The sequence below is a fragment of the Euprymna scolopes genome, chromosome 15, assembly GCF_053919585.1.
Source record: "Euprymna scolopes isolate OS-2025 chromosome 15, ASM5391958v1, whole genome shotgun sequence".
Classification (NCBI taxonomy): Eukaryota; Metazoa; Mollusca; class Cephalopoda; order Sepiida; family Sepiolidae; genus Euprymna; species Euprymna scolopes.
In genome coordinates this window covers 52,924,604-52,938,537 of record NC_136496.1, presented here as the reverse complement: position 1 = coordinate 52,938,537, position 13,934 = coordinate 52,924,604, and the positions used below count along the sequence as shown (strand labels likewise).

The window sequence follows — 13,934 nt, the reverse complement described above, 5'->3', positions numbered from 1 at the left end:
CCTTATCTTTTTATACTACCTCAATTATCATTATCTTTTCATACTACATAAATTATCATTATCCTTTGATACTACATCAATTATGCTTATCTTTTGATACTACATCAATTATCCTTATCTTTTAATGCTACATCAATTATCATTATCTTTTAATACTACATCAATTATCCTTATCTTTTGATACCACATCAGTTGTCCTTATCAACATCAATTATCCTTATCTTTTGATACTACATCAAGTATCCTTATCTTTTTATACTACCTCAATTATCCTTATCTTTTTATACTTCATCAATTATCCTCATTTTTTGATACTACATCAATTATCCCTAGTAAAGTGTGAGTCAGGTCATCAAGCATTCAAGCAGACCATTACTAGGTGTTTAGGTTAAACCAGGAAAATACACATCTGGTTTTTATCCAAAGTGTTGGCCCAAGGATTATTGCACTTACTTGGCCTCTAGTCTGGTTTTTTCTGTCCTCTACTGTATTCAAAGAGAGAGAGAGAGAGAGAGAGAGAGAGAGAGAGAGAGAGAGAGAGAGAGAGAGAGATAGTGAGAGAGAGAGAGACAGACAGAGACAGAGAGAGAGGGGAAGAGAAGGGGAGAGAAATAGAGACGGACAGGGAGAGAGAGCGGGAAAATAGTGAGATAGATGTGGAGAAAGACAAAAGATAGAAAAGGCGAGAGAGAAAGGGAAAGAGATACAGAAAAAAAAAGAAAGGAAGATGAGGGAAGAGAGAACTTTATTGCAACGTGCACAGGCGATATTATTCCCAACATAAAGTTTAAGATAGAGAACAGAGAGAGAGAGAGAGAAAGAGAGAGAGAGAGAGAGAGAGAGAGGAGAGAGAAAAGGAAGGAAATAAGAAGAGAGGGAGAAAGAGAGCTTTACTGTTGCATGCTTAGACTAAAATTGTTATTTCTAATATGTAGAGAAAGACAGAACCGATAATTAAGAAAGAAATCGAAAGAGAAGCAAAAAGCATGAGAGTGAGAGATACATTTGTATTACTATGTTCTATTATTATTATCTGTGATAGATAGATAGATAGATAGATAGATAGATAGACAGAGAGAGAGAGGGAGAGAGAGAGAAAGAGAGAGAGAGAGAGAGAGAGAGAGAGACGGAGAGAGATATTAGCTGTAGAACTCATACTGATTATTGTTGCCATGGTATTGAATGGTAGCATGGGCATCTTTCTGGGACACAATGGCTTTCGACTGACGTCTGTCCTGTTCACCACTGCAATTATTCTGATGAGTTTTCAAGCAACCACCATTGGATCTATGCATTGATTGGCGAACACAATTGGCTGTAGATATATTTCAGTGCATTGTCTCTTCTTTTGAGATGCATCCACGGATCTCGGCTTAGGTTTTTGTTGGGCAGTTTGTCACACTTCAGTTTGTAATAGCATTTTCATCAATAAAACGGTCGAGTGAATGAAAGACGTAGCTTACGATCGCCTTTTCTTGTTTTATTGACAAAAACTGGGGCCATTTTTGTGGAAAAGGTAATAAGCAAATGCAAAATGATGCTATGATTGAAATTTCACCGGCAACATTCAGCAATATTTTATTTTTAAAAGCAAAAGTCGTTTTATATAATGATTACCAAGTTCGAAACTATGTACAGAAGGTTGGAGGTTACATCGGTTTAAACGTTATGAAAATATTACATAAAAAGAGTCCGAATAACGCAAATAAGGTAAAAGAAGTTACTCTAAAAAGAGAAGATTCTTTAGCTTTGCTTTTGATATACATTAAGATTTACTGACGGTATAGAAGTGGACACCGTCGGGTTGATTGTCGATTTCATAGCAGTATGATCACTCTGAATGTTCGCATCATGTAAATATATGATTGTAGAAAGAATTGGACTAACCGATTCCAAAAAACACAATCAAGTTAAATATCGTATAATACTGTTTCATACTGATTCATAAGATTTATTCATTGTTTTGTAAATTGGTTTACATTTCAGTCACATCTATTATATATATGTGAAAACAATCCAAGACAACGCCAGGTAAGGAGAGCTAGTATAATACTAACACAATAATTTTGCTTGTTTCATTATTTTTTCATTGAATTTATAAGATAGTTCGAGAAAAAGCGCATTAAACGAGAAGTGATGGAAAGAAGGGAATAAAAGAAGAGTAGTTAGTAGCAGGAGTATAAGAGAGGGGAGTAAGGGAATGATGTAAATGTTTCTATTTACTTTGCCTCCCTACGAGACACCGTGATCGTTTTTTAATGTGGAGAAAGGAGCAAACATTAAAAAAATGACCCAGTCTCCTCCACTAACTGAGAATAAAAAATTAAAGTAATATCAGAACAAATGCTACACTAATGTTATAAGTAACTATTCAAGCCATAAGTGACTTATTTATTTCATTTATTTATATGACTTATTTATTTAATTTATTTATATGACTTATTTATTTTATTTATTTATATGACTTATTTATTTTATTTATTTATATGACTTATTTATTTAATTTATTTATATGACTTATTTATTTTATTTATTTATATGATTTATTTATTTCATTTATTTATATGACTTATTTATTTAATTTATTTATATGACTCATTTATTTAATTTATTTATATGACTTATTTATTTAATTTATTTATATGACTTATTTATTTTATTTATTTATATGACTTATTTATTTTATTTATTTATATGACTTATTTATTTAATTTATTTATATGACTTATTTATTTAATTTATTTATATGACTTATTTATTTTATTTATTTATATGACTTATTTATTTTATTTATTTATATGACTTATTTATTTTATTTATATGACTTATTTATTTTATTTATATGACTTATTTATTTTATTTATTTATATGACTTATTTATTTTATTTATTTATATGACTTATTTATTTTATTTATATGACTTATTTATTTTATTTATATGACTTATTTATTTTATTTATTTATATGACTTATTCATTTTATTTATTTATATGACTTATTTATTTTATTTATTTATATGACTTATTTATTTTATTTATTTATATGACTTATTTTATTTATTTATATGACTTATTCATTTTATTTATATGACTTATTTATTTTATTTATATGACTTATTTATTGAATTTATTTATATAACTTATTTATTTTTTTATTAATATGACTTATTTATTTTATTTATTTATATGACTTATTTATTTAATTTATTTATATGACTTATTTATTTTATTTATTTATATGATTTATTTATTTTATTTATTTATATGACTTATTCATTTTATTTATTTATATGACTTATTTATTTAATTTATTTATATGACTTATTTATTTTATTTATTTATATGACTTATTCATTTTATTTATTTATATGATTTATTTATTTTATTTATTTATATGACTTATTTATTTTATTTATTTATATGACTTATTTATTTTATTTATTTATATGACTTATTTATTTTATTTATTTATATGACTTATTTCTTTTATTTATTTATATGACTTATTTATTTTATTTATTTATATGACTTATTTATTTTATTTATATGACTTATTTATTTTATTTATATGACTTATTTATTTTATTTATTTATATGACTTATTTATTTAATTTATTTATATGACTTATTTATTTTATTTATTTATATGACTTATTTCTTTTATTTATTTATATGACTTATTCATTTTATTTATTTATATGACTTATTTATTTTATTTATTTATATGACTTATTTATTTTATTTATTTATATGACTGGTTTATTTTATTTATTTATATGACTTATTCATTTTATTTATTTATATGACTTATTTATTTTATTTATTTATATGACTTATTCATTTTATTTATTTATATGACTTATTTATTTAATTTATTTATATGACTTATTTATTTTATTTATTTATATGACTTATTTATTTTATTTATTTATATGACTTATTCATTTTATTTATTTATATGACTTATTTCTTTTATTTATTTATATGACTTATTCATTTTATTTATTTATATGACTTATTTATTTTATTTATTTATATGACTTATTTATTTTATTTATTTATATGACTGGTTTATTTTATTTATTTATATGACTTATTTATTTTATTTATTTATATGACTTATTTATTTTATTTATTTATATGACTGGTTTATTTTATTTATTTATATGACTTATTTATTTTATTTATTTATATGACTTATTTATTTTATTTATTTATATGACTTATTCATTTTATTTATTTATATGACTTATTTATTTTATTTATTTATATGACTTATTTATTTTATTTATTTATATGACTTATTTATTTTATTTATTTATATGACTGGTTTATTTTATTTATTTATATGACTTATTTATTTTATTTATTTATATGACTTATTTATTTTATTTATTTATATGACTGGTTTATTTTATTTATTTATATGACTTATTTATTGACATCACCAGTTATAACTTTGTTCTCTAACTATTGTTTGTCATCACAATCGATTACAGGTAGAAATCTCCCAACGTTGATCAAAAAAGTCAAGCAGTGTCTAGTTTATTAAAACAAAAATGAAACGTTTCAGAAATTGCCAAGAAAGCAACAAAGTTTTATTTCATAATTATTTTATTTCATCCTAGTTTTCCTTTCATTAGTTTATTAACTTTTCATTGTGTGCCTTCTAATTTCAATATGGTATTCTTATTTACTGGTGCCTAGGATTGAATACAATATTTTGGAGGTTGTCGCTTAGCACCATAGGACAGCATTTCTACCCAGTAATCCTGTAGAGTTTTTTTCTTATAGTCTAACAAATTTTGATTTTCATCCTTTTTACTTCCGTTTCCGTTTTAAATGTATTTGATTAATTTTTTCAATCTGTTATTTCTGTAGTTACATTTTGTGTCTGGTTGTTATTATTGCAGATTTTACCTGTGTAGAACATATTTGGACTTCTGTCCTAAACTTCAAGTCACATTTTAACAACTATCGCCAGGTTTTTCATTGTCCATTGCCCCTGGTAGATCTCTATTGAATTTACCATGAATTTTCTTCTCAATCGCCTTATCTTTCACTTTTTGTTTATTTCTTTCTTTAAATCCTTTGCTCTTTACTAGTTCGCTCGCTTGCAATTTTTCAAATTTTGATACACCTTTTATAACCTTTTCCTTGCAGTTGGAGATGTAGACTTTCAGACTATTTTCTTCTTTTACACATCGTTCTATTAGGCTTTGTATTTCCTTTATTCTTTTTAGATATAACTCTTTGGGTGAAAAGCTACATTCATTATCATTACTTTCGTTTTCCTTATCTTCTTGTCCATATCTTTCAGTTCGTGTTTTTATTTCCATTAATTAATACTCAACGCATGTCAAAATACTAACCATTTGTTTACCGCGAATATTTGTTTTTCCCCATGACCTAAAACCCAACCATAGTCTTCTCTTGTATTCTTTTTCTAATATTCCTTTCATTTCAGCTTCTTTTATTTTAGCTAATTCCTAAATAGGTATAACCTTCGTCTTTTATCATTTCCTGTCTTAAACTATCTGATTGGTTGGTTTGCCTATGTAACATCAGTTGCTGCATAAACTTTAGTTAGCTAATGCGTTAAGTTAGACTGGATAGATAGGAGTGCAGTCTATGTGGGGATATGGGTCAAGTCACAAGAATCTCATAGTTAAAAATGTGTATGTGTAGTTAAGTTAATAAAAGTTTTGTTTATTTCTTGTTAAAATCTTTCTTCATGAGTGGCCAGTCTACCAAAGAGAAAATTATACTGACATGGCTTCATCCCTAGTGCACAAGAAACAAGGGACAACAAGGACAATACCATTCATATCTTGTATGAGGGGTATATTCTAGCAAGATTCAGTTTTGGGTATGTTTCATCTCATATGTACAGATAGAAAATTTGACGTAATATTAATCAAAATAAATGGGCATTTTCTATTCGAGTACAGGAACGTGCATCATGGGTAGAAAATCTAAAGAATAGTTTTCGAGGATTTTCCTGATCTACGGCGAGATTAAAAAATACAATTCATTGTATATACTTGCTCTAAATTACTGTAAAAATTAAATAAAAATCCAGAGCAAATAGTGGAGTTATTGTTCTTTTAAATGATTCTAATATTCCAGTGAAGAATTCCCCACACAATGTTACACTGTTATATACCCCTCAAATGTGTTTGTGGCCTTGAGGAAGGCAAATTATAGTTTTTCAAAATTGAGAATTTGATATTCAGCAAATACATATAAAAAACTCTCATAAATGATTCATCTTCACCTATCATATACAAACTAACAGGTATGATGAATATTTTTATGTGAATGCATCAGATGATTATGCTATGTATCTGTGCATATAACCCTTCAGGTTGTGGTGTTATCAATACAATAGTAAATAATAAATAATAATGAAAAGAACAAGTGTGTTGTAAAAGGCACAGTGATGATTGTGAATGCTTATTTTTAGCTGGGGTTGTAGAATGTGGAGAACGACTGAATCTTGCACAGTCACTGTTTTTCAGTTCCCACAACAAAATACCAAGTGTAGAAACTGCATAGCACAATCAATGAAATGTCATACACAATATGAACACATCTCGTTGTACGTGATACAAAGGGTCGGTTATATATTTTCTCAGCAAAACGTTTAGATTTAACCTGTTCATGAATGTTGGCAGATTTCTGATTGTATTTCACTCAACATATGGACAAAATGAAAAAAGAGGTTTATTTGCTCATAGCAGTAATTTCAGAAGGCTTTCAGAAAATCACACATTTAATAGAATTTTGTCTAAATCGATGCAATCATCATTGCAGAAAGCATTCTTCCTCACATCTCTTGTCTTAGAAATGAGAAATAAAATCAATAAAAATCAAAGATCTTATCTGATTCTCATATTTCATAGAACAAACTGATTTGATCTTTTAAAGCATCAAGATAATAGATTTGTATTTTTTATGAAGAAAAATCTAAATATCAAGGAAGACATTTTCTGCAATAAAAAAAAGATGTTATCAATAAATTCATCTTTTGTTAACAACTAAATCTTGCAATCGCCATGACTGATTTGGATTACAAATAATAAAAACGAGTTTTTCTAGAATTATAAACCTAACTTTCTTTTGGTTTTCTTGTTAAATTTTTACTCCATCTTTGTCATTATTTTTATTCAGAATATTTTTACATCGCCTTTATTCATTGAGTGAATTCTATTTGATCAAAAACTTTCATTCATTAGCAACTGAAAATGAAGAATTGCAAGGTTTTCCAATCCTGACCTTGATTAACTGTATTAAATCACATCAACAGATAATTCCAATCTATATATATAAAGTAGTAGCGTTCGTGTGTGTGTGTGCGTGTGTGTATGTGTGTGTGTATGTGTGTGTGTGTGTGTGTGTGTGTGTGTGTGTGTGTGTGTGTGTGTGTGTGTGTGTGTGTGTGCGTGTGTGTATGTGTGTGTGTGCGTGCAACTCTCCTGCAACCTCACCATTGGACCGATCATGACCAAACCTGACGTGATAGTCCCCCATCTAGGGATGGTGCACACCATTTTTCAATGTAAAGGTCAAGGTCATAGGCTATGTATATATACTCACTATGTATATATACCTACAACATTAGACTGATCATGACCAAATCCGGAATGATGATAGTTTCTGACCTAGGGATAGTGCATAAGGTCAAGGTCAAATGTTAAGGTCGGGACTTTGCTATTAAATACTATTTCAATCTTCATAAAGAAATGAACATCTAAATGAAGAAAGAATTCGGAATTCAATGAGAGAAATCTAAACAAAAAAATAAAAACGATAAGAAAAAAACATGAGAGACATGAAATTAAAAATTGTTCATATGTTTAATTTCACAATAAAGTAATCATGATTGACATGATGGAATTCCTACAGAACAATAAAGAAAACGTAAGCGATATGGTGGACTTCGCATTAAGGTAAACGTGCTTGCCATGATGAATTTCACACAGAAAAATAAGACAAACGTAGTTGATAGTGTGGATTTCAAACAGCAGTAAATATAGTTTTAGAGAGAAAATGTACGTTTATTAAGCATGTGTAGGTAAAATGATATTTATTGTGGAGAGTTGTAACGTGATATAAATTTAACCTGAAGATCATATTAAATTGACATATTTCTCTACACGTGGAAAATAAATTGCCATGACAAAGATACATAAATGCCACAATAAATGATTTTGTCTGGAATTCTCTAGAAAATAGTATCTTACCTGTTAAAATGTCACACTGTCAAGACTTTCATGTAACTCAAAGGTGTTACGGACACGATCGGTAGGAAATCACTTTAGCCAACGAAACACGTAATATATTCATGCTAGTTCATCTGTTATAAAGATGACAAGCTACATGTAATATAAAAGTCGGGAGACACAGACATGAATAAAATATACTTATATATTCCCATTTATAAATCTATGCTAAAAGATTTACATACATATAAATCAATCCATTTTTATTTATATGTGATTATATTAGGGCTATAACAAGAGAATATTCATTTCATTATTTTGACTCTCGAGTATATACCAGTTAATATCTTATATGTTTTTAGATAGAGTGATGTGGTTCTCAATTGATTAACTGGGTCTGTATCGGATATACACTCGAGAGTCAAAACAATGATATGAATATTCTCTTGTCATAGTCCTAATGATTATTCTCCTTCTTTAGTATCACTTTTTATAAAATCAATAATCCTTTTAGATAAAACATGAATATATAAGTCGTTTCACTTACATAAATATGCGAAGGTTTTCATCTGCACGATCTTGTCAAAGTCAATGTAGTTTTACATTGAGGCAGTAGCTATTGTATTTACTATTTTGAAAAGTACGGGGATGGGACGTGTTCGGTATTTTAGAACTAATGGAGAAGAGAATTAAGATTTTTAATGTCTTTCATGCTTTTCCCACATATCTGGAGAATATATTTTGAACTAGTCAGGACTAGTGATCTCTCATTATCCTCATATACTCTTTCGCTCCACACACACACACACACACACACACACTCTCTCTCTCTCTCTCTCTCTATATATATATATATATATATACACACACACACACACATATATATATATATATATATATATATATATATATATATATATATATATATATAAGATATGTTAATAACAAGTAAAACATACAAAACTTTTGCGCTTTATTCCCAATGGCAATCATCAAGCAACTATCCTTATGCAACAAAGGAAAATCTGTCAAAGATCTCGTTGTTTCATCAAATACTTCTGCATGCAAAATCCGATCCCGCATTTTGCTAATTCCTACCCTCTGATGAGAAGGAAAGTATTTCTTCGAAACTCCGCGGATTAAGTACTATCCATTTATCTAGTGTTTCCTTTTCAGATTAAATATGTTTTTAACTCTTTTTCAAGGTGTTTTTTCACATGTTTTATTAACTATTTGCTCGTATATATATATATATATATATATATATATATATATATATATATATATATTGTTTATTTTTTTTTACCAGTTTTAGTTTTCTATTGTACATCTTATAATAATTTTATATTTCATGATGCTGATGATGTTGATGATGATTTCTAATTACCGGCACCATAAGTGTGTTATGTATTCATACACGAATGTTTGTATTCCTTGAAATAAAATTTCTAAGCAGCCAACCAATCGTTTTCTTTGTCTTTGAAACAATTGACATTTTTAAAAGATTAGAAACTAATTGATTAAGCAGAAAAGGACCGTCATGTTAGGAAAGCAAGAGAAATTTTATGTTAGTAAAAAAAAAGAAGAAAACAAGCAAAATGTCAATCCCACATTCGAAAAAATAAAAGCAAACTTTTTCAATGTATACTCTACCAATTGTATATCCATAGTCGTAAGGTCCTGGATCAAGAAATAAAAATAATATAATGTTGGCATTTTAGTGATCTTTTGTTAAAAGGTGGCACGGCTAACTGTGAAATAAAACAAAATCAATAAAATGATGTTTTTAAAAGTAAACTTAAAAAACGAACAAACAAAAGCTTAAAAAGTAACAAAAATAAAAAAAAATAATTAAAAAATATATTTGAAAAAATCAAATCAGCGTGAACACTTCTTTCAGAGCAAAAATTATTGATTCTCATAATCTATTAATCATAATCTATTGATCATAATCTGTTGAACTATCTATCCATCTGTCTATCTATCTATCAATCTATTCACCTATCTATCTTTTCGTATGAATGGGAAATATGAAATAAATTTGATATTTTTATATGCTTTCATTTCAGGATCACTTCAAATATTTAATAGCAGTAAAGTGCATCAGATAACCTTTTCTGGGTTTGAGAGTGGAAGACTGTGGGCGACTAGAAAGCACCAAAATATTGGAAGTAAGTAACTTGCAGCATCATGGTTCACACCGGATTAATAATTAAAAAATATTAGCTGGGGCTCAGTGTACCTTGAGTACCTTGAAGATATGAACTGGATAATTACTATGAAGATATGGAATCAGTGGTTATAAGGAAGGATTCTAGATGACATTTTGAGTTGCTGCATCCATGCAACAATATCCAGGCAATGCAATGTGGCTCTTGGTGAGAGAAACAGTGGTCACTGTGAAGAAAGTGCTGAATGAAGATCTTTGCTACTCCTCAAATATCGGAATCACTCACAATCAAGGGCATGAAAAGCACATTACAAAAGCCGCAAACTTTTTCAATAAAATTCTACCAACGATGATACACTGATTCTTCTGCAGCATAACAGTTGGTTAATTATAGTCCACAAAAAGTCTCACACACCAAGTTCTTGCAAACTGTAATGTTTTAGGGGTGTGTTTTCAGTTTGATATGCATTGACTTGCATATCAATGACGTTTCGCTTACAAAAAGATGTTATAAAACACCTGAAGGCGAGAGGGCAATGGGAGTTAAGTTCTTGGAACTGAACAGAACAGGTCGGAATTTATTCGTACAAATGCTGATAACAATCCTTTTTTTTATTACAAGCTATTGCAGCATGAAATATAAAGTTGATGCGACTGAGATGAAAGTGGGATTTTTGAAAATCGAAAGTGTCAGGAAATGGAAATATTAAACGATTTGCATCGAACTTTGAAATTTGAAAGTGTCGAAAAATGGAAGATTAAAATGTGATTCAAGTCAGACGTTTTTCTAATCATCGTCGCATAATGGGAAATTATGATTCGACTGACTTTTTTTGTGTTTGAGAAAAAGTCTAGCAGTGTTTGAGAAGCTAGTAAAATCTAACAATGTTTGAGAAGCTAGTAAGGTCTAGTAATGTTTGAGAAACTACTAAAATCTAGCAGTGTTTGAAGAGGCTAGTAGTGTCCAGCGATATTTGAAGAGATTGGTAGTGTCTCCCGGTGTTTGAGAGGTTAGTAATGTCTAGCGTTTCTTTTTTAAGTTGATGTGAATGCCAATCTGGACACGTGGTTAGATGATCTTTAAAGATCATTGAGGGATGTAGTTTGCTATGCATGGATTTGCATATCAATAAGACTTTGCCTCCAAAATGATGTTATAAAAACCTGAAGTTAAAGTGGTATTTGGGTATGTTTTAAAAAACACCTTGAAAGCAGCATGTTCCAGATTCATGTCCACCTGAAAGCCTTGGTGGAAGTTAAGAGCAATTTTTTAATAAAAATTAATTTAAGAGATGCACCTTGAATTTTAAGAATAGATCAATTACTGGCCTTGACATCCCAAAAAGAATTAGCTATGCAATTTGTTTTTGAATGAAGAAATTTATATTCTTGTTGCGAAAATGACCATCCATATGTTCTATTTGTGTATAATGTATTGATAGTCATAAGTTTAGGAATTAATAAATAAGATATTATTTTTGTATTTTACGCGTTTAGTATAATGAAAACTGTAAATGAAAAAATATGTGGATTAAATTTTTTTCAGAACGAACGCTGGTAAATATATGGAAGCACAGGGGCATGAAAATAGTTAAAATGGAAATGAATCTGCAAATAAGAAAGCAGCAGTTGCATGAAAATTATTAAGTGGCTAAAAACAAACAAACACTAACAAAGTAATGCTAAAGGCTACTGATCAAAACGGGAAGATTATGAAATGAAAAATGCCTTAAAGACTTGATTGGTAAGTGAAGTTATTGATGAATGCACACAACACCAATCACCATAAAACGGTTAATGTGACAGAAATTAAATAAATTCAATGCACGTTGTAAGCACATCAGACGCCATGTAAGCGAACGGTTATAAATTAGTATTCTAGATAAATCAATGCATGTTTTAAATGAAGCCGATGCAATGTACATTAAAAACCGATTGAGTATAAAAGAACAGGATGACGGAATAACAATTAGAATCAAGTCATTGAATTTAAGAGAAACCAAAGTTATTTTGTTTTAAAAAAGGATGATACACAATACTGTTGGAATACAGGATAGTATATTAAGTGAAATGTATACAAAACAGCAATGCTATTCATATTTGATCACATTTGGGGAAAATGAAATTTGTTTTGAATAGTTAGAGGCAGAAAATCTTCTATAAATACAAATCTGTTATTCTTTTATTCCGGTAAAAGAAAAGTTGGATTACCCAATCAGAACCCATCTGAAAGATTTAAACGTGACAAAAGGATTTTCTATTAAAAGATAGATGCATTTGTTCAAACTGTATTAGTCCATTGCAAAACCAAAGGGGATCAGTGGGTCACTGCTGTTCAAAGCCGGATCGAATATTTTGGTGTTGATCTTCATGCAGCAGACTGTGTTTCCCACAAATTATGTAGCATCAACTTCTGTGCAATGCGAAATGTTCCAAGACAATTCGCGTCAGCTGAATCAACCAAATGACAAAAAAGTAGAAGACAAAAGAACAGCGATCAGTATGAAGCATTCGAGAGTGTTTGTGAGTTCCTAGAAGAAAACAACGAGAACCTTGTTATTAAAATGGGAGAATACTGGTGTGGGAGTAAATCCACGGTGTACAGAAATCAAAAGCTGCTAAGTCGATATAGAATCTTTATGTTCATGACTGAGGGGCGTAGTGGCATCAAAAACATAATGACATTTAGGGAAAAACCTGTGGCTTTCTTTGTGTATAAGACAATTCACATTGGGAGGACAATGAGGAAGCACAGAAACGAACAATTCTCCAAAGCAAAACTCATAAAAAATGATATCAAGACAACAATGAAGGATACTTATCCAACAACTGCATTAGATTTATCCTAACTATTTTGTGGTTCTTGCTGCAACATCTGTTTTTTGGGAAGAATATGTTTAGAAAGGTTGCTGGCATCGGACAAGCAGTCATTCAAGCAATCTGCATAAGAGTTCTTATTGCTCCTCTACAGCAGATTGGTATCGAGGTGCAAACGCACCACTTGATTTTTGATTGATGGTCTTTCAACCACGGGATTTGCTTCATCATATCTAGAGGTGAAAATGTTTGAAATGAACATAGCATGTTCACTTGCTCCAGATGTGTTAGATGGTGACATGAACATTCTGGGTCAGCCCCTGTGGTTTGCAGGAGACAACATGAATCATAACATTATAACATTAGATGGAAAGGGTACATTCCATGCGATGGTAATTATTGTAGCCATCACACCAGGGAAGCAAGTCAGTCATGGTATACCACAACAAAAAAAAAAAACGTCTGACTTGAAACTTGTTAGAATGACTAAGATCGACATTATAGATTATCACTTTTCAAAGCATAGAATTTATGTCAGTTCCATACATATCTGATGTCTTTGATTGCAAAGTAGAAAATTTCTGGGAAATGCCTTTTTGTTTCCACAAGAGTACGCCCAGTTGGCAAAGCATAATGCACCTGCCGTATAAGGCGTGCAAATATCTGGGAAAATATTTGGTACAATTTCTCCCAATGATAGACTCGAAGGAGATAAAACCTATA

At 29.4% G+C, this 13,934-nt stretch overlaps 1 protein-coding gene across 8 annotated transcripts in view; it reads right to left on the bottom strand.

The window, feature by feature from the left end:
* LOC145293826 (potassium voltage-gated channel protein Shaw-like) overlaps nt 1-13,934 on the bottom strand; it is a 523,690-nt gene that overhangs the window by 171,870 nt on the left and 337,886 nt on the right. For 5 of the 8 annotated variants that reach the window (XM_080140468.1, XM_080140472.1, XM_080140470.1 and 2 more), the window contains one exon: nt 9,878-9,904. The exons of the other annotated variants lie outside the window; for them this stretch is intronic. In XM_080140468.1, the coding sequence (XP_079996594.1) occupies nt 9,878-9,904 (27 nt within the window). The remainder of the gene's footprint in view (nt 1-9,877; nt 9,905-13,934) is intronic. 8 annotated transcript variants of the gene reach the window in all.